The 20,784-nt window shown below is 36.9% G+C and overlaps 3 protein-coding genes across 3 annotated transcripts in view; all 3 read left to right on the forward strand.

Moving 5' to 3' along the window:
* Positions 1–19,149, forward strand: part of LOC134815202 (immunoglobulin-binding protein 1-like) — a 52,296-nt gene extending 33,147 nt beyond the window's left edge. Inside the window, exons 2-8 of the mRNA XM_063823714.1 lie at positions 16,537–16,703; positions 16,880–16,992; positions 17,164–17,302; positions 17,505–17,645; positions 17,901–18,053; positions 18,293–18,447; positions 18,672–19,149. Of these exons, the coding sequence (XP_063679784.1) occupies positions 16,578–16,703; positions 16,880–16,992; positions 17,164–17,302; positions 17,505–17,645; positions 17,901–18,053; positions 18,293–18,447; positions 18,672–18,720 (876 nt within the window). The 5' untranslated portion in view covers positions 16,537–16,577 and the 3' untranslated portion in view covers positions 18,721–19,149. The remainder of the gene's footprint in view (positions 1–16,536; positions 16,704–16,879; positions 16,993–17,163; positions 17,303–17,504; positions 17,646–17,900; positions 18,054–18,292; positions 18,448–18,671) is intronic.
* Positions 1–20,784, forward strand: part of LOC134815205 (uncharacterized) — a 95,069-nt gene that overhangs the window by 19,387 nt on the left and 54,898 nt on the right. The window lies entirely within an intron of this gene.
* On the forward strand, positions 12,619–16,296 carry LOC134815635 (CCAAT/enhancer-binding protein zeta-like). Its single transcript, XM_063824183.1, has 5 exons — positions 12,619–12,929; positions 13,143–13,233; positions 13,492–13,584; positions 13,792–14,667; positions 14,782–16,296. The coding sequence occupies exons 1-5, from the start codon at positions 12,619–12,621 to the stop codon at positions 16,060–16,062; spliced, it is 2,652 nt and encodes an 883-aa protein (XP_063680253.1). The 3' UTR covers positions 16,063–16,296.

A 20,784-nucleotide genomic window follows, 5' to 3' on the forward strand; every position in this document is an offset into this window, starting at 1 on the left:
AAGAGACATATGCCCAGGGGCTATCACAAAAAATAATCCATATTGGTTGAGCATGATTGTGCTATTAGAAAACCTGTGCCTGGGATCACGAAGGGTACTTGTCAAGAAAGCAGTTTCCGTTTTACAATGCGGCTAAATCACTTTCATGACTAAACAAGTAAGGGATATTGTCTATGTTTTCAAACTCACTTTTTTTACCTTTCATTAAAATATTGGGTCAACATTTGCATGTTTCCATTCTTGTGGATGTTGAGCTGTGTAGGATCCACGAAAATGCATGTTAGTGGGTACAGCTAAACTAGGAAAACAATTTGAGAATTTTTACCGGTTGCATCTGTCCCTGGCTTTATTTGAATTAATATTTGAAGAAGCTTACGAACATCCGATGATCGTAGTCATAATCAAAATCAACATCATTGAATTGGGATGTCAGTGTCATAAAGTGAAGGATCGAAAAAACTGTTATAAAAACAATGAATTGAATAGTTCAGCTTGATCTTTGGGGAATTGAAACGAAGCTGTCAGAATAACTACACAATTTGGGAATCGGCCAGGAGTTAGATTTTACTTAACATTTGATACCTCAAAACTTCTTAGTTATTAAGCGCTGGATCTTACCACATATTTAAAAGATTATCTTTATTTTGGCTGTTTGGAGCCTACTTAAATTCTTTACGGCTAGTAAACAAACTTTAACTCATAGAAATAGAACAGTAATTTTATATGCTCTGAGTCTATGTTTTTACGGATGAAGAAACAAGTTCACTATGAACCACGGGGGTTGCGAACTATGATTGATTAATTAACTTTAGGATATGTATATCAGACTATAAATTACATAATGCAGTCTTTAACTAACTTCCAAGACGATTCAGGTGCTAGGCATTCTAGGACTTGCATTAATCGAGCATAAATCTCGATTAATCATGTCCCAAGTTTGGCTTTTCTTATAATTATAAGATTTTACGTTTTAGGAGTTGTCTACGGGAAAAGGAGTTTTAATGAAAAGTGACAGGAAAATGATCAGATTGCACACGGATTTGAGTATCACAGACATTTCAAGTTCATCGATTGTGTTATCATTAATTACTGAGAAGGATTGTCTATTGTTTATACCACTTTTAGGGGTGGGTGATGTGATCAACTGGGAGAGAGAAAGATCACTGAGAATCTATGAAGGTTTGCTAAATAGGTTACCGGTACTGGATGAAGATAGCCAGTCTGTATGGGGAGAGTAAAATCAACAATAATCATTGATTATAGGGGATTCTTTTTGGAAACTCTCAGCTTGCGAATATAAATAACTATGACTTATGATTAGGTAACCCAGAGTTCCTATCTTAACCAAGTACAGATAACAATACTCTCTTTGTTAGGAAAAGAACTTTTAACGGCAAGCATTTCTGCACCGAGGGCTAAACGCTGGTAGTCGGGTTGTTGTGCGTCGAGATTCAGACGAACAGCCAAAAGAAACCACCTCCTATTTCCCTAACTTTTGAGGGTTATTGGATCTTGAGGGTTGAGTCTTTCTCGTGCGGTCATATGAGAGTAGATTTCATATGGAGAAGTAAGAAAGATTTACGTGCTAGACACATAAGATTTTTGAGACCAGTCTCTTTTAGGGCAATTATGTCAGGGCTGCCTCTATGTTAGCAATGGATTGAAGTTCGGAAATTATTACCATCCAAGAAGGTATGGGAGGAGCGTAGTTAATTGAAAGGAATGAGAGCCTTGACATTTTGGTAGAGGTACACTAGGGAGTTGGGAACTGGATTAGCATAGAAGGATTAACAAGAGTTATCAAAGAAAGTTAGAGTGGAAAACCCAAAGAATGAATAAAGAGACTTGACGCCTGAGGCGGCTGGAATACTGACTCTATTCTTTTACCAGGAGAAGAACATTTCTTATAAACCATGAGGAGTTAATTTTCAATGAAAACGTTTGATGTGGGAGCAAGCAAGACAATGGGTATAGATAACGTGGGCTGTATAAGGAGTAGAGAGGAATGAATTTTAGAATTAGGGGAATCGGTGTTCATGGACCTAAAGTGGAGAGAAGAATTGGGAGAAGTAAGTCATGATGAGAGAAGAGTAAAAATAAAAAAGAGAAACATATGTTATGATAATTGTAGTGGATTGTGGGTGTATGAGACTTATATGTGTAAATTTTTGTTAGGTATAAACGTGTTGATAAGTATAAGTTGCATTTCTTGACTGTGTCCGAGGTCCTTTTGAATGCAAAAAGACTATTCTAAGTCTAACGATTCATTGTCTAAACATTATGAAATGGACAGTGACGTATGCTACCAGAATGGGAGGATAAATTGAGAAAAGATTAAATCAGAGATTTGTTTGAGTTTTAATTTTAGGCGCAACGTCTTAAACAAAAAATTAAATGGAGAAAAGGATCAAATGTTTTAAATGCCAGAAGATTATTTACAACCTGTCAAAAACGTGTTCGTTTACAACAAACTAAGCTCAAGTGGACAGTTAAACCTACTCCTCTCATATTGAGATGAGCCAAGCATGGTTATAGAAGTTCATACATGATCTAAAGTCTCGAGTAAATAAGACTGTGGAAACAGTCTAAGATCACGCAATTATTATTTCAGGCATAAGTCTTTTAAGTAGATTTTTAAATCTAGAAACATTTCTTGCTTATGTAGGAATATAAACATTTAATCGGAAGACAACACTTGGATAAATATTATAATGCCTGCGGGAAATAACTGCTTAGAGGTGTCAATTATTCTGTGAGATTCTTCATAAGGACTGAACCCCATACATTAGATGTTTAATGTCATTTGTACCAAACACTCAATATATTTTTCAATATCGTCAGCTTCTGCAGCTGCATGAGTTTTATGAAAATTATGCTGTTTTCAGTGATGTCTCTAATTTTGACCATTGAGACACATCACTGATACTTTCTCTCCCGGAATCCCAACTTGTTTGTACCGTACGAATTTTGTCATTGACGTAAAATCAGGACAGTGGTTTTCTGCTCTTCGGTTTTCTTGGAGTATTTTCGTGTAAAGGGTGGTGTTGAGGTGGTGGTGGGGGCATAGGAATTGTAGTGGGGCATTCTGCTCCTTGACTACATTTGTATTGTCTTCGGTATATGCAGCGAAAAGATAAGCTATACCGAAGTACACTTATACTGCGCTCTATGCACGAACCTTGTGAAGACTATATTCCTGACACCCGGTTTCCATATTATACATACTAACCAGTCCTTTGGGGTGATATAGCATTTACCTGTTACATCGGCTATCCATTTTCTGGAATTATGTCGATGTCCTCTCAGCTCAAAATGAAACTACATAAATACTTGCCGTTGTGGTCAAGTGACACCTCGTCGTCGTTCGTGGTATTTCTAGTTGCATCAAGAACCGACTTGTTCTTGCTTGTAGGAATGCGTTTGCTTGCAGCCAAACTTGGAGTTGATTATCTTGCATTAGCTCTGATATTCCAGGATAATTTAAAATATCGATGGCTCCTAGTGTGTGTGTACCATTTGAGGAAGAACCATACATATTCTGTCTCAGTCGAAGTGGGGCCTCTTTGTGGCAGTTTTCACAGACAGTTTCGCTTGGCCATAAGTGTTTCAAGTTCAGAACATCAACGTGCCATGTTGACACTCTTGTTCTGAACAAAAATTGATGCATACTCCAAGAGTCCTGCATTAAGAATTTCTCTAATTTCAAGACATTCATCAACACTGGCTTGAGAGCTGTCAGCTCATTTAATGAAATCGAGTTTAAAAACATTGGTAACAGAATTCACAGATCCATAGTGATGTGAGGAAGAGGGAGGAGAAATGGCGGTGAGGGAGGGAGAAATGGCGAAGTCATTATCTGGAAGCCAGGAAGTAGATGCGTTGCTTAGGATTAATACGGTCACGTCTGTCATCTTCTATCGCTTTGACATTGGGACCTAATATTTTTTTTGTTATATGTAGTGTTGTAAGTATTTAAAAAACTGAAACAACTATTTTTCGAGTATATCACTCGTGATTTTGAAAGCTAGAAAAAAAAGCATAATAAATATATTGTTTACAGTTTCACTTTTTTCTCCGTAAAAAGCACAATTTATTGTGATTGCGTGAATATCGCTTTTGCGAATATTTATATATATGCATTGCTTCGCATCGCCTAGATTGTTGTTTTGCAACTATTATGAGTTGGACTTCGTTGATCACTTTTTTGTGTAGGTTTATAACCTACCAAGGACGCGCGCCGATTTGGACTCGTCCTCGGTATTATTTAAATCAAATATTTTACAAGTATCGCCAGTTAAAATTTTTGTCGAAATTTGAGAAAACAAATTTTTTTGGAAAACAAAATTTTTATAATTTTGGTATTTTATTAATAACATTCAAAACATTCAATAATAAAAATAAGCCCACGCGTTGGTTGACTGCTCATAAGGTTGATAATTAAGCTTGAAGGGCCCTGGCATTTACGAACCTTATGCCGGCAATCATTTCATGAGGACCTGTGAGCGCCAAAATTAATTTAACAGTTTCTAGAAATCATACTTCACTACGAGTGACTCTTGCTTTTGCGCTTATAAGAGTGTGATTTGTCAGGTATTTCATTTCATTTCATCACTTAATCGGTTTTAAAGCTGTCATATTTTAGATACTCACTATTGGTTTAAAATACGAAGCAGTAACGTTAGTTAATGGACATTATTCCGACAGACTATACCAAGGACCGAGTCCGCATTGACTTTTACGGATCGTTTTTACGAGGCTATCCACCAGTCTACTCATGCTGCATGTATAGTTGATAAATCATTTTGTCTTATCTCTAGCAGCATTCCTTGTAAATTGAAGTGTCGTATTTATTATAGAAGAGCCAGCCAACCTCCGCATTATAATCTATTGTATGCCAAGTTCGTTTATAAAATCTAATCATATAATAAAAGATTGAATCCATTAGTCTAAGATGAAACGGTATATATAGCTCGTCGTTATTAAAATTCGAATGATGAATTAATCAGTACTGTTCCCTTTCACACAATAAACAACAAACCAAAATGCTTGTCACCAGTGGTGACGCAATCGTAGGGGCTTGCTGTTGGTTCAGATAACTCTCACCACGACGGACCGGCGTCGATATATTATCAATTATCGCTTTGCGCTACTGGACACTTTTTATATTTAATATTTTGTGGTTGGTAGAAAATTAGTGTCATCTACTGCGTATAGCTTAACTGGCGAGCAAGCATCGTCCCACTCGGCTGGGACGAAAATACCGAGTCCAATCACAGAAAGTTAACCAAAAGATAAAAACCCACAAGAGCTCTATTGAACCAGATCTCCACCATCACCCTATATACTCTTATTGTACTGTCCCCTGACTCTGTGCCAAACCTGAATTCATCAGTACAAAATTACTATACACTAGATATAGTAATGCTAACTTCAGAGAAGCTCTGTTTTGACATAGAAAACGATTAAGATAGGTTCCACTCCACAGCTGAACACATTTGATCTTTACGTGAGTTATTTCAAGAAAGATAGATTTGTCTTGCAAACTGCTCACTCTTGAACCACTAACGTAATAGCATAACCAACCTTGGATCACCCTAGGGCATATTAACTCATCGACAAGAAAGCCTGGTTGTATTTCGAATGGAAGAAGACCTTGTACATTAAACTACCTGATGGCGGATCCAACAGCACATATATACTAGGAATTCGACAGTTTTCAAGAGCTCAATAAAGATGGCATAGGATCTGTGCTTTACTCAAAATTGAGATCAGTACAAGCATGAACTCAAAAAAGACCTGGAAATTATAATGGAACTCCGTGCAAAATTATTCTGATGTAAAGACGTTTTTCGTCATAGTGGCTCCAGAGAGTTACTTGCAGACGAATTATTGTAACAAATTCTGTGAATTTAAATCTAGCTTGAGTAATCTCCAATTAAAAATGTACTGTCAAAACACTAGTTTTTCTCTGGAACCAGTTGAATTCATTGTCAGTTTATGTCTATATTACGGTATAGATCCATATACCTGGAAGAAAACTAATGAAGAGAAAATTTTAAGAGGTGTTCCGAGATTTTCAAATGGGTAAGGCCATTGACAACCTGTAGTTGTTGTATAAAACGGCAAAATCATTGCAGGTACTTTTGCTAGGCTTTCAACACATTGTATTACAAAGTGGTTCATTCCCAAGTATTTTTATAAAACAGGTAAAGTTATTTCATTTACAAGAAAGACAATAAAGAATGCTGAAAATTATCGGCTGTATCAATTTACCTTTATTTGGATCAGATATTCGAGAGGTTATTTAACAACGCCTTATTCACATTTTTTTTCTTCACATCTACAAGGTTGTACTACAGGACTACAAGTTTGATTGGAATAGGCCATTATATCCACCCATGCTCTGACAAATCTATAGACCTCCGTACTAGTCTCTGCAAAGCAAATAAAACATGTACTAGGGATATGCATGACTTGGAGCAAAGCCTTCGGATACCCTTGATCAACGATATTCTTTTATGCAATTAAATTCATCACCGGTATTAGGGGCACAGCACTTACCTGACTAAATAGCTATTTGACTAACAGAAAGCAGTATGTACTGTATACGCATGTACCATCAGAAACAATGGACGTGAATTTTGGGAGTACCTCAAGGGTCAATTCTAGGGCCGTTACTCTTCCTATTGTATTTGAACGATATAGTAAAAATGTTTCAGACAGTGAGATGAACTTTGTTACTTTATGCTGTATGACACTAATATCTTATATCAGGACCCATATAGAGAAGCAACTCTCATAAAAGCCTACTTAGTACTTAAACATGTCTCACGATTTACATGAATGTAATTACTTCATATCAAAGGTCCAATGTGCATACTACATTTACCTGCCTCTGAATATTGATGAACCTGTGCACGGACAGACCATTTGCTATCCGGCTAGTGATTCTTGATCAATATTCATCATTGGTAGGTTTTACTAAAGTCAAGGATTACCAAAGATATAAAAATTCTTAGGTGTGTGATAGCTAGTAAGTAATAATTGGGTATTGCCAATGCACTACATCCGTAAAAACACTGCGTTCTTTTTTATTTTTGACTGGTGCCAATATGCAGACCTGCGGCACTACGATACCTCTGAACTATTTTTTGAAAATATATAAATGCTCTTTTTGAATACATTCAGGTACCGGTTTACGGGTGTGGGGCTGTTGTCCTCAAAAAGAAAAAATCACCCCCCCCCCCCCCAAAATATAAACCCCGTCAATGATAGTCTTTTATCACACAGAAGCATGTATAGGATCTTTTGGCGACTGGACTATATTTAGATAACAATCCACATGTGCAATACTTAGACCATACGGTATGCAAAACTGGGACCAATAAACACTTTGAAAAGGAAAACATACAAAAACCCATTTTTAATTAGATTAAAATAATACGGATAAAACTTGTACAAATATTCCTGCATCTTAGATTTTCAAGATTATCAAGTACCATGCCCTACTCCTTATGAGACTATCACATTTCAAACCGTGAACGTGTCTCGGTTATTCTCCCTAAATAAATCAAATACCTTTTTGTTATGCAGCCAGCTTTGACGCTGTTCTAAAAAATTTTTTACTTCAGCATTGATTTAGAAACGTCCATTAGCTTGATAAAAACTGAGGAAAAAAGCACTATTATAACAAGCAAGGCAAGCAGACTTAACAGATCTTGGATCCAACAATTTTAAATTGCAGTTATCAAGTCTAATTGCATCGGCGCAACTTACTATTACTATCATGATTGTTCTATAGACAGAATAATCTTTAAATCGATTTTGGGGCTTTTTAACCATCTGTTGGGTGAGGTAATCCTTGTCAGGTTTTACTGTTCTTCAGGGCTCTTGTCTGTCCGCATTGCACTATGTGGCGAGGAAGCATTAGTGTCTATAAAAGAATCTAGTGCTGCGAGTGGACTCGCCAATGCATGGTGGTATGAATCAACAGTTTAACTCAAGAGGCTATAGCAAAAGCCATGTGGGCCTTGTATAGCCAGCTCTCGGGTCTACTTTGAGCCGACAGCTGCTAGTGGCGCCCTTATGTAACCAGGACTTACGGCATCGAATCGACTAACGCCCAGATATATGCAAAGATTGGCGCGCAGTCATAAACAGCGGGTGCGCGCACAGAATGGCTTCCCGTAGTACCAATAACACTCACCTGGTCTCTCCCACTTGACACTACTCACGCGCGGAGCGGTATTTCGATCATGACAAGCCTAACGGATATAAACCATTGATAATATTAGACGTTCTGCTTGCAGTTCTACTTAATTAGCCCGCTGGGTTTTTGCAGCCCCCCTGTTTGCAAATTTGCCGCCCCCCTCGGAGAGTGTAATGGGAGTATCGCTACAATGTGGGAGTGTATGGGTGTATCGCTACATCTGGGAGTGTAATGGAGTATCGTACTATGTGGGAGTGTAATGGGGAGTATCGATAACAACTATGGGAGTGTAATGGGAGTAATCGCTTCATTGTGGGAGTGTAATGGGAGTATCGCTACAATATGGGTGTAATAGGGAGTCATCGCTACTATTATGGGATTGTAATGGAGTATCAGCTTACCAAGTGGGAGTGTAATGGAGTATCGCTACAATGTGGGAGTTTTAACGGGAGTCGCTACAATATGGGGTGAATGGGAGTATCGCTACATGTGGGTGTGTAATGGGAGTATCGCTACAATATGGGAGTGTAATGGGAGTATCGCTACATTGGTGCGGAGTGATTTGGAGTATGCTACAATGTTGGAGTGTTTGGGAGTATCGCTACATTGTGGGAGTGTAATGGGGAGTATCGTTACAATGTGGGAGTGCAATGGGAGTATCGCTAATTGTGGGAGTTTTATGGGAGTAATGTATAGTAGTTACCATCACAGTTACACTCCAACCGGTGTGTAATGTGTGATAATGGCAGAATTGGCCCTGGATCAGAACAGTATTTCCTGTGTCGTAAATATGGATCCCATGTCCGTTATTTCTGGACTGAGTGAGAGTCCACCTCACGTGAGCGTCACAAACCTCACGTTTTAGCTCAGGCACCAAAAGGAGATATGTATCAATTACAGTTCCCCACACAACACCTATCTACGTTAGCACACCGCAACCGCCTTTCAGCAAACCTCGTTCACCGGTCTAAAGAGCCAGCATTATAAGCACACGGGGTCATCCTTTCATGGTGTTTGAGCGCAGGGTAACACCAGAACTTCCCTAGGACCAAGTTAGTAAAATCTCTAGGAGTGCAACCCCCGATTGGCTGATACCTGGCAGGTATTATCATCCAGTGGCCCTCAGGGAAGGGGCTTAATGCGATGTAGGTTCCAGTAGGAAGCTCCCCAAGTGGTGGTCGCAACCTCTATATGACGGTGTTCAGTGGGTGTCGCGCTAAAAAAAAAAAAAAAAAAAAAAAAAAAAAAAAAAAAAAAAAAAAAAAAAAAAACCATCTGTTGTATGTTTTTAGTTACTAAATATCTTAAATTATAAAATTTTTTATCGAAGAATTAAATTGATGATATTTAATAATTTAGTCGGTAGGTTTATCTGGTATTGATATTGAGTTTATTGGATATTGTTATTATTGAAAGAATGCTAAACTCTAGACATAGTTAATACTACTTCTTTTTAAGAAAGGGACTTGGAGGTATAAACGACCAAGTTTGCATAAATTTCTATCCAACCAAGAACTCAGGCGCAAAAGGTGGGTGCGTAACTTTTGGTCTTGACACTCTCCGATCCTGTATCACACCTGGATTCTTCCTCGTACGTATCTTTGTAAAAGTATATCCTTTAGTCAAATCTCTTGCTACTCCATGTCCCCTAATATACTGATCTAATAAGTTCGTCGCTAGTAATATTTATATAGAAAATATTCTTTTGTCTGCTTTAATTGATACTAAAGAACATTGTTGTTTTTCATTGAAATTTGTTGTTGTATCTTCTTATTTGGACACTCCATTTTAGCTATCGTCATAAATAAACCTAAAAACTGGTCTCTATAACTTGCTGTATTACGTATTATTCAGAGTTAGAATATATTCTGATCGTTAAACTGCCTCTTTATCAGTAGCGGTACGTGACAGTTTGAAGTGATGTAGCAGCATTTCTTTATATTTTATATGTATTAGATTGCTATTATCTATGTACTGGTGTAAAACGGAGAATTTCGTTTGCTCTTTCTATACAGTTTTTTTTACATCATTACTACGAATATGTTTGTGTCATCTGCAATTTAGTTATGAACTTGCCCAGATCAGATGTTCTAAATAAGTCCGTTACAAATATTATAAATAGCAAGGGTCCGAGAAAAGAAAGCCTTGGGGAACTCCAAAGAGAACAGCAGCTTGTCGATCTTCGCCATTACAGAGCATAGTGATATCTATTAGAGAGCTAACTACGATGAGTTATTGGGTTTCACGTATTCCATGTTGTCTAGTTTTATTAAGTGTTTTTCATGTGAGATCGTGTCAAACGCTTTAGATAGATCCAATCAAATTCCATTGTACATGCAGTTTTTTGCTATGACAGGACTTCTATGTAATTCACTGAGGAGTTGAGGGGCATGGCTTCAACTGAGTGCAAAATATAATTACTCGACTTATCTTTGATCTTGTAGGTTTATTACCTACCAGGGACGCGCGCCCTGAATTGGACGCGTCAGCGGTAAAATGGAAAATGGAACAAATATTTTACGAGTTATCCACCGTTAAGGAATTTAATTATCCGACTAGACTAGAATTAGGGGCGGCGTCAACGTCCGAACAGAGATGTTTTTTTCCAAATATGTCTATCCAGCATGAATTTGTGAATTTCCTGGAATTGCTCATGCTGACGTCAAGCTCCGTGTCCTCCGAAGGATGTCATTTGTGGTTTATATCCTAACAGGTACGAGCGCGTTTTGGAACCTCATTGGAACAAATATTGTAGGCGCGCTGCACTATGGGTCGTGGCGCATCAAGATAAGGCTTATCGCAAAAAACCCCACAGATCTTAAGCAGATCGCGAAATGCGTAGGATTGACATCGTCACTCAAGAAAAAATATTTCTGATATATGTATTCGTATCCAAATATCAAAGATATTTTCCGCCTTCCGGCGGCGCGCGCTCACGCGCACAAAGTGGCATGCAACGTAGGTCAACAACATATTTCTACGAGTATCACCGTTAAATGTCAATATATGTCTAAGGGAGGATGCAGTGTTCGTATCCCTTCGACGATGTCCTTGAAGGGGTTCCGAAAGAAGTTGATGACTCAGAAGTTTCACATAGCCTGTGCCACGCGTACTGCGTGACGCGCTTGTTTCACAAGTAGGAATAGGCAATACAGATCAGCACACATAAGGATGGTACGTGTGCGCGCGCGCAGTTGCTGACAATAGGTCGTAGTTAACCCGGGTTTTACAGTACTCGTGTGCGATGTTGGTTTCTATTGAGGGTTTATGTATATTCCAAGAAGTTTTTTAGACGTGGAAATCTGAAAGACTGAGAATTGTAGGTACAATAAGAAATTTGAAAATTTTTAAAATCCAACGATTGGATACAATTAGATTTACCAACGGGATTACATAATAATATAAGTATTCTTCTGTATATTTTAATAGCAACATAAAAAGCCGTGGTCCACACAAAGGGAAGCTTATAGTATTCTTTTTAGTCAGTTTTTATCGCATATAAAATTTCTTTCACGACGAGTATACAGCCATTAAATATAGCTCGCAATGAACACAACGTATAATTAACACAAGTATAATTACCCAAAACCGATAATAATGTCGTTTTAACAACTTTCACGTGGACGGTCGTAAATGTACAAAGATTATTCTAGAATTATAGTAGAGTTAGTTTTTACAATTTGAAATTGCATGTAATAATTTTCAAATCGATTTGTCATGATGCTAAAACAATTCGTTACATAACAATAATTTGTACTAAATAATAAAGACAATTTCTTTAGAAATGATTACGGAGATTACAAATGAAGTATAAATGTTTAACGAGATTACTATCAACACTCGTGATCAGCAAGAAACGGATTCATTTGCTAACATTAAATATTAATCAATCCGGTGACCGGAAAACAATCCTCCGGCCGCAACAATCACTTACGCGATCAGTAAGAAATAGGTTAGATCTATCAGTCAAAGTGACTTTCGTGATCAGTAAGAAACAGGTTAGATCTAGCAGTCCACAACATTGACTTCGTAATCAGTAAGAAACGGGTTCATTTCTGAGGCCCAACTCCGACCGGATGATGAAAAAGTACATGTTGTCATTTGACATTTTTACTCTTCTGTAAATGTTATTATCTATCTGTTACGTATAACAAGCAAATGTATATTTCAGCCACTATCACTGATCGTGCTAATATTTAATATGCGTAAGATACATTTTGTCTTTTATACTAGCACGATCGGATGAACTGGGATAGTTAGGGAGAATATGTGGAACTAATAATATTCTTTCAAATAAATGTATTTAATTTTAAGAGCGTTGTGAGTTTAGTTTAAACATTGACACTGAAATGATGCGAGAGATATATTTGTGCTAATAAGGGACTTAAGTGCTCAGTTGACAGGAATTGATGCTCAAAGATGTCATCGACCTTGGTGGGACACAAGAGGATTATGACATGCTACATAATGTGTCCGATAATGAAAAAGAATTAGTGGTTGATGGTGGAGATTCAGATTTCAACGTCGCTGAACTTATTACATTCATGAAATCTAATGGCATGAAAACTGTTAAGAAGTCCAAGGCCAAGGGCAAACCTACAGTATCATCTGAAGAGAGCAAGGAGGAAATTGATAAGAGGGTTACCCCTAAAATCTGCCCTGTTGTTCCATCCAATCCTCCCCCACACGATCGGCTAATTTTTAAAGCCAATGAACCCTGGTAAGATTTTCTTCCCAATATTACTAATGTAAGGACAGCAAATTTAAAATAATGTTATTTTTTACAGAAAATGCCCGTTAAAACTGGATTATATTGAAGCGTTTGACCCAATCATATCTTCCAGGTACCTCAGGGATCCTATTAAAGTTTCAAATTGATGTTTTTGCAGCTTGATTACAAATTTTTGAAAACTTACAACATTTTAATACTCAGGTACACAAATGTTCCAGTGAAAAAAGCAGATGTACTCTATACTGGCATTGAGAAATGGAAACGTTATGCTGAGCAACTCTGGAAAAACGAGGTTTTTTGGCACCAAATATATTATAATTACTGATTCCTAACCTGAGATGATACTGGTTCCTTTTTTGTAAGAAAATATTGATCTAAGCATAAGTTCTGTCTGGTTGGTCATGTGTATTGTGTCATAATTATAAATTACAATATTTCTGTTTAAATCGAGATTTAAAATTGGACATTGAAATTCATACTTCATTCTGATATATTATGTACATGATGGAGTATTTATGGGATGAATGTAAATATTAAAGCAAAATTTCAGGTTGAGCTCAGCTCAGAGCTAAGAGATAAGCATCAGGCATCAGATCAACAGTGGATGCAAACGATTTTCACAAGTGGTACAATAAATGACAAAGTAAAGACACTTCAAATTTTTAATATATTGTATTGTATTCGATTTGTATTCGATTCTTGAAGTTTTATGCAAGTTTCATAAATTTTGTGACTGCTTAAGATCGTGTCTGACAGTTGGACAAGAATTGCAGCTGTGATTCTAATTTAGCTTGTTGACATCAAGTATATATGATCAGTTAGCATATCTCTAACGTTTGCAATCTATCAGGTATCTGCCCACTGCCTATTACTTCAAGAATCTCCTGTTCATCATATCAAATCTTTGGACGCTTTGTTGGGAATGGCAAAGAAGAAAAGTAAGAGAATGGCCATCCAGTCTATCGACACCCTGAAAGAAATGTTCCTTAGTACTATCCTACCAGAAAACAGAAAGTTGTTCACATTTGAACAGCATGATTTCTCAGCTCTGACAGGAGAGACAATCAATGTGACTGTCTTAGGATGGCTAGTTGAAGACAAATTAAAGTCTTGTTATTCAGAATATTTGGATGTCATCAAAACCCACTTGAATGATAACGAAGTGGCTATTAGGACTAAACTCTGTAATTTGGTTTCTCATATGCTAAACGAAAAGCCTGAAAAAGAACAGGAATTGTTGGCAATTCTTGTAAACAAAATTGGTGACCCGGACAATAAATTAGCCTCTAAAATAATTTACATTCTCACCAAGCTTCTTCAAAATCACCCAAGTATGAAAAAGGTAGTCGCCTCAGAAGTAGAGCGAGTATTATTTCGACCTAACATAGCAGAAAAAGCTCAATACTACTCCATATGTTTTCTCAATCAGCTGCAGCTAACACCTGAGGACAGTGCATTTGCTGCTCATCTTATCGAGATCTATTTCAAGTTCTTCAAAGAGTCAATAGACAACACAAATGTGGATACTAGAATGTTGGGTGGGCTTCTCACTGGTGTTAACAGAGCCTACCCTTATACTGCCTCACAAGACGCCATCACTGGAGATAACGTTGATACCTTGTTCAAGTTGGTGTATAGTGATAACTTCAACGTGTCTATCCAGGCGCTCATGCTGTTGTATCAGGTCTCAGGGAGCAAATCAGACATTTGCAACAGATATTACCAGGTTTGCCTACTGAAGTTTATATTTTAGCAAGTCTTGCATTGTTTAATTTTTTTAAATTTAGGACTTAGAATTTTAAACTATAAGTTAGTAAGTTAAACCGAATTTCCGTTTCAGGCCCTGTACGCAAAGCTGGTAGATTCCTCGATCAGCACATCGTCAAAGAAATCATTCCTTCTCAACCTCATTTACAAGTCACTAAAACGAGACTCATCAGTTGCCAGGAAAGTGGCTATTTCCCGAAGATTATTGCAAGTTTCCAATCTTGATGAACCCTTTCTTGCATGTGCATCTTTGTACACAATATCCGAGGCAAATAAGAATTCTACGAGTAACATCGAACCCACCGACAAAAACCCCAAGGACAGTGACCTGGAACAATCTGAAAGTAAACCTCCAAAGTCAGACTCCTACAGTGCAGCAATAAGAAATCCACTGTACTCCAACGCAGATAGACAAGACTTGTGGGAGTTCAGTCTGTTGTCAAGGAACTTTCATCCTTCTGTTAACGAGTTTGTTTCCTCCCTTCTCGTTGACGGAGAAGTATCATACAGTGGAGATCCGTTTAACGATTTTACCAGGATCAAGTTTCTCGACAAATTTGTATTCAAAAATCCTAAGAGTGGAGTTAAAGCGTCTAACAAGAAATTTTACTCCAGAAACCAGGTCGATTCTAATCAGCCTCAAGTGTATTCGTCAGAGTTCAAAGAACAAAAAGCCAGCAAAGTAAGTGCTGATGAAAGGTTTTTCTTCGAATACTTCAAAGCTCAGAAGATCAGTGCTAAGGTTGAGGATACGGATGAAAAGGAAGATACTGCAACTGAAACTGATGCTCTGGACTTTGCTGATGATATCAAGTTTGCTTCAACATCCACTACTAAAGAAGACAAGAAGAAAAAGAAATCAGAGGGTGATGATGAGGATGACGGTGATGAGTCAGATTCAGGATCTGATTTCAGCTACGGAGATATTGATGATGATGAGGACTGTGGAACTGTCCAAGTCAACGACAAGGCTTACGAAAAGTTTCTTTGGGAGAATCTAAATTCTGATGGGGAAAGTATCCAAGGATCTGACGAAGAAGACGGTGAGGAAAAAGTTGGTTCAAATGTTGCAGGAGGAGCTCAGGAAGATGAATGGGAAGACCTTGACGTGGCTGAAAGTGATGAGGAAATGGAAGCTGAGGGAATGATTGGTGGCGCTGACTCTGAGTTCATGGATGCTGATAATGTGATGAGTGTTATTATGGAACATAAAAAGAAGAATAAAAAGAAGAACAAAAAGAAGCGTAGTAATAGTTCACTATCTGATGAAGAAACCAAATCTTCGAAGAAAACTAAGACGAAAACAAGTGACAAGTTTAAAAAGAGTAAATCTAAAAAATTGAAATCAGTGTAATAGTTTTCCACAATTGCTCACCGGTTCTTTTTTAATTAGGGGTTTAGCTTTAGAATTAACTTATTGTCACAGTTTTAATTAAATTTCTTACGACAGCAGTTTGATTTTTTAAGTAATTCTTTTAAATCTAAATTATTACACTCTTTTTTATCTATAACATAATGATAATAAAATCAAACCTGGATTCTGGAGACATTGTTGAAAGTACAATTTATTTATTCGCTCTTTGAGAAAGGTGGTGTAGTTATTGGCGTGTTAGTGTACTACTGTACTACTAGGACGTGTTATGCATTCCTATGCTCTGCCTCAATTGATTTGTAAATAATTGTTAATTGTTGCATAAATAAAGTGTTTCACGAAATGGAACTTGGAAAAATAACGCATCTAGATCCTTCTGTGATAGCATTTACTAACTACTAAGGCATCTTGAAATTTCAATAACGCCCAGGATAAGATAACGAAATACTTCCAAAGGTAGAACATGACACCTTGTATTATATGAGATATTTTGTGGAATGAGTTTAGCAACTGTCGGCAACAAAGCAACTGATGAACAATCACTCGGAGAATTGCTGACCGATGTTCGGAAGAATATTCAGCTGATTGAGAATCATGATGCCAGAATTTCACAGGAATATAAGGTGAAGTGTAAACATTTTCTTATATAATGCTGTCAACTTTTATTTGAATGATTTATTAGATGGTTGTTTGGTTTATTATTTTCATTTAAGTTTAACTTTTATTTGAGAACGGGGACTAAAAGTGCAGCACAGTTAAACTTGAATCGTGCCAGAAACCCTTACCCCACTGTCTGCAGGGTTTGATTATAGACACGACAATATCCTTGGAGAGATTGTCTGTCCTTGTAGCTACGCTCCATCTCTTCTCTAACAATGAAACAATAGACGATGTCTCAACAGAAACTATCAAGTAAGACTTATAAATTGTTATTATTAATTCCGCCTAACTTTGATCTATCTCACAATAATATATATGATGATATTGATATTGTTACGATTATTATATACGTAGGTTAAAATAAAGCCGGAACCAAATATTTGAGTTTGCTGACTTGCAATTAAACCAGTTTTAAAACTTTAGGTTCATGCTGGTAAACGCATTCCAAGGGTTTGTCCACCAGCAGCACTACGACTTTGAGAACCGTAAAGCTCACGTGTTAGCTGCTAAAGAGTATTTCAAGGACTTTCACCACCTGTGCCAACTGTACGGTCTTGCTGAGGTTTTATATTGTTTGTGTGTCGTGACTGGATATTTAGTTGAATATTTATATTTCAAATAAAACGCATCCTTTTTTGGTGTGCCTAGTTTAGTTATTTCTGAACTTATGAAAACATGAAAAGACCTTTACAACAGCACGTTTAAACTTTTAAAGAAAACACAAGACCTTTCCAACATCACGTTATTTTTGTCTTTATCCTCAGAAAACAAATTTTGACGCAAACAGGATGACTAATCCAGTGCAGGAATCTAACAGGATGGAAAAGATACAAAAGTATCAGGATAAGAAGAGGTTAGAGACTTTATTAGAGGAAATGGAGAACAGAACCCACGTAGAGGAAGAAGTAAGTTTCACAATTTAGAACTTACAAATTTAAAAAAAGAATTATATTGTATAATCTAGATGTTTTAAAGCATCATCGTCAAGAGTGTGAGAGGAAAACATCTTCAGATCGTAGAGTTCTTAAGCTCACACAAAGTTTTATGACGTACATACTGGGTTAAATTGCTTTCTGCATGCTTGCGCCATACAGACAGGGATTTCTAAATTATAAGTGTTAGGCTGATGGTACCCAAGTATTGATAATATCTCCCCTCAGGTTCAGCGAGAAATCTACCTATCTCTCGTAAAACTGTGGGTAATGAAGTGTGAAGAAGAACTGTACAATATCAACAGTGAGCTACCAATGTTAGAACACATGGAGAAACTGAGAGGCGGCCTAGTCAAGCAGAGACCTATTATTAAACCTAAGGTTACATTGCTCATTTATAAATCTGAATATAACTCGAATATTAAATGATGGTATATTATCAGTGTTATTTCAAGAGTATTATATAATCAAATTGTGTCATTGTGTATAATTCATATTATCGTTGTCATATTGTACCATGAAATTATTGTGTATTAAAGCTGTTTTATCGTTCACCCTGTAGAGGATGCCACTAATTATATGTATATAATAAATTTATGATAACACTAAATCTGGTCCAGGTAATGAAGCCCTTTATCCTGGTAAAATCAGAACTACAGAAGCGAGTATTCGGGGCAGGTTATCCCTCCTTACCTACCATGACATTAGACGAGTTTTACGATGAGGAGATGGTGAGGATGGCTGCAGAAGCTGAACGCCAGCTAAATCAACCCAAGTAAGAGCCGCAATTATACTGAGCAGCCATTTGTAGTACATATGCTATCAAGCCAGGATTTGTATTATCTTTATATTTGTATTCGTGTAACATTGTTTTGTTTCAACCTCTGTCTAGCATTTTAGAATCGTCATTTAACTACAGTTCAAGTAATTAGTTCATTGTCCATTGATTAATAACTAATTAATTAATTAGCTTAATTAATCCACTCATCACCCTAACAGACCTGTGGAACCTGAAGATCCAGATGAGGAAACGGAGGAAGATCCTTAGGTAAAGCTAGGGCCTGGGATGAGTGGAAAGATACTCATAGAAGAGGGGAGGGCAACAGACACAATAGGAGTTAGCCAGCTCCTTAAAATAGCTCCTTAAAAACAACTCCTTAAAAACAGACTCCCTTGTATTAGCCCTTTTTAATATGACGGTATTGAGGACATTTTGTGTCGGGAGTTGCGGGACTTCTCTATTTAGACTGGCAGTATTCTGTATTGTTTACTGTATAGGACCTGGATTATAACTTAGATCATTTTTACGCAGCTTTTTAAAATGTTTTTTTTAAATAATAACCAAATGTTATGCTATATTTTAGGTTCCTTGAGGTAATTATGGCATTTCTGTCGATCGATTTTGTGTTGGCAACTGGGATATTTATTACCTATTTTATTTGTATTAATTCTTGTTTTAATTTTTATAAACTTTCAGAGAACGTGGTTTTATTCTATAATTTAGAGGCTTTAAGACAGATATATATAATATGTCATATTATGATGACATCTGATTCCGGGCCTTTCTTTTATTCTATACATATTATGCTATGTGAGTATGTGTAATCCGATAGGTGATGGTTTGAAGAGATTCATCATTCATGTCACTTCAAAAACAAAGAAAACCACTATCTTGAGCCTCTGCAAACTCTTATCTCAAAAATCTTAAACTTCAATATCATTTTTAAAAAACACCCCCGAAAAATTTGTGATGGCAGCAACTTCAGTTTTTGAAAAAAAAAGGGGGAAAAGGAACATTTCCCCAAACCACCCGGGGAATTTCGGATGATCCGTAAGAAGGGAACTAAAAAAAAAAAAAGTTTCAATAATAGGTCACAGGGGGAAGAGAAAAAAGGTCGAGGAAACCCTGGTACAGAAAAGGGTATCTGTTAAAAAGGGGGGTACATTTTGCAATGATGGATAGTGTGTAAAATTTTAACCGCGTAAATATATTACACCTGAACCAAAAAAAGTCGCTTATCAAAAACGTTTATTACTTCAAATTCGCAAAAACGAAAAGACCCCAAACAAATACCAATTTTTCATTTTGCCTTTTTCCCCGCGAAAATAAATGAAATTTTAAATCACGGGGGGGTTTCACAAGCAGGTAAACCCTTAAAGATGTACACAGTTTTTCCTTTACAGACCCCGGGAAGTTAAACCTAAAACGACATCGAGATGCACTTTGGAGCCCGTTTAAAAGGTGTCCGCTTGTCCGACGTGGTCCTGATAAAATTTATCTGGGGACTCAAAACAGGTTTCTTTACCGGAAAAAAAAAAACCTTTTTAAGTTACAAATGTACGTTTCATCGCTCATAATGTCCCATGAATTTTTCATCTGAGAGCTCATGCGGGGAAGAAAAAACCCGGTTTTGGGGGAACCTTTTCCGGGTTCGGACTTTTCTTACTCAGTACTTGTAAAATCTAAAAATTGGAAATACATCAGGGGGGGTCACTCCGGGGAAAAAGGGCCTTTTTAAATTTTCCCAAAAGGGTTCTTTTGCTGTTTCCTCAGAGGTCGTTTTTGGGACGAAAATCGGGCAAATGCATGCGGGGGGACAAATTTTTTAAATGTGATGAGTGAAAGGGTTGCTTCAGCTTACAAGGGAAAAATACCCCCCAAACATTTAAAAAATCATGGTTTAACAATTTTTTTAAAATTGATTTGGAAATATATTTTTGAATTTTTAAATTTTCACGAGTTTGTTTCGTTGATAACAATGACACTTAAAATTTTGTTTTTTATTTGAATTTTTAAATTTATGTTGTGTTTTATTGTATAATATGATATTTTTCCATTAAAAATTATTACGTTTTGTAATTTAAAAATAATATTTAAAAATTTGCTTTTTGTTTTAAAAAATAACCCTTTTTTTAAAATTATTTGGGGGTAATTGATAGTACATTGAAGGGCTATGATATTTTGGCACTGTTTACGTAAAGGCTTTTCAATTTTTTAAACCCTTAAAAAACAACTTGCTGGTACCCCAAAAAATGAAACATTGTACCTCAAAAAGGGTAAAGGCATTTTGCGAAGGAAACGATGGCAAAGCCCCTTTGGGGGGGGTTTTCT

Source organism: Bolinopsis microptera, chromosome 5 (genome assembly GCF_026151205.1).
Source record: "Bolinopsis microptera isolate Bmic1 chromosome 5, MBARI_Bmic_1.0, whole genome shotgun sequence".
Taxonomy (NCBI): domain Eukaryota; kingdom Metazoa; phylum Ctenophora; class Tentaculata; order Lobata; family Bolinopsidae; genus Bolinopsis; species Bolinopsis microptera.

Excerpts from the sequence above, each read along its gene's own strand:
- LOC134815635 (XM_063824183.1), top strand. The coding sequence starts at position 12,619 with ATGCTCAAAGATGTCATCGACCTTGGTGGGACACAAGAGGATTATGAC. Across the intron at positions 13,585-13,791 it reads GTGGTACAATAAATGACAAA|GTATCTGCCCACTGCCTATT; the intron begins GTAAAGACACTT and ends GCAATCTATCAG. Across the intron at positions 14,668-14,781 it reads TTTGCAACAGATATTACCAG|GCCCTGTACGCAAAGCTGGT; the intron begins GTTTGCCTACTG and ends TTTCCGTTTCAG.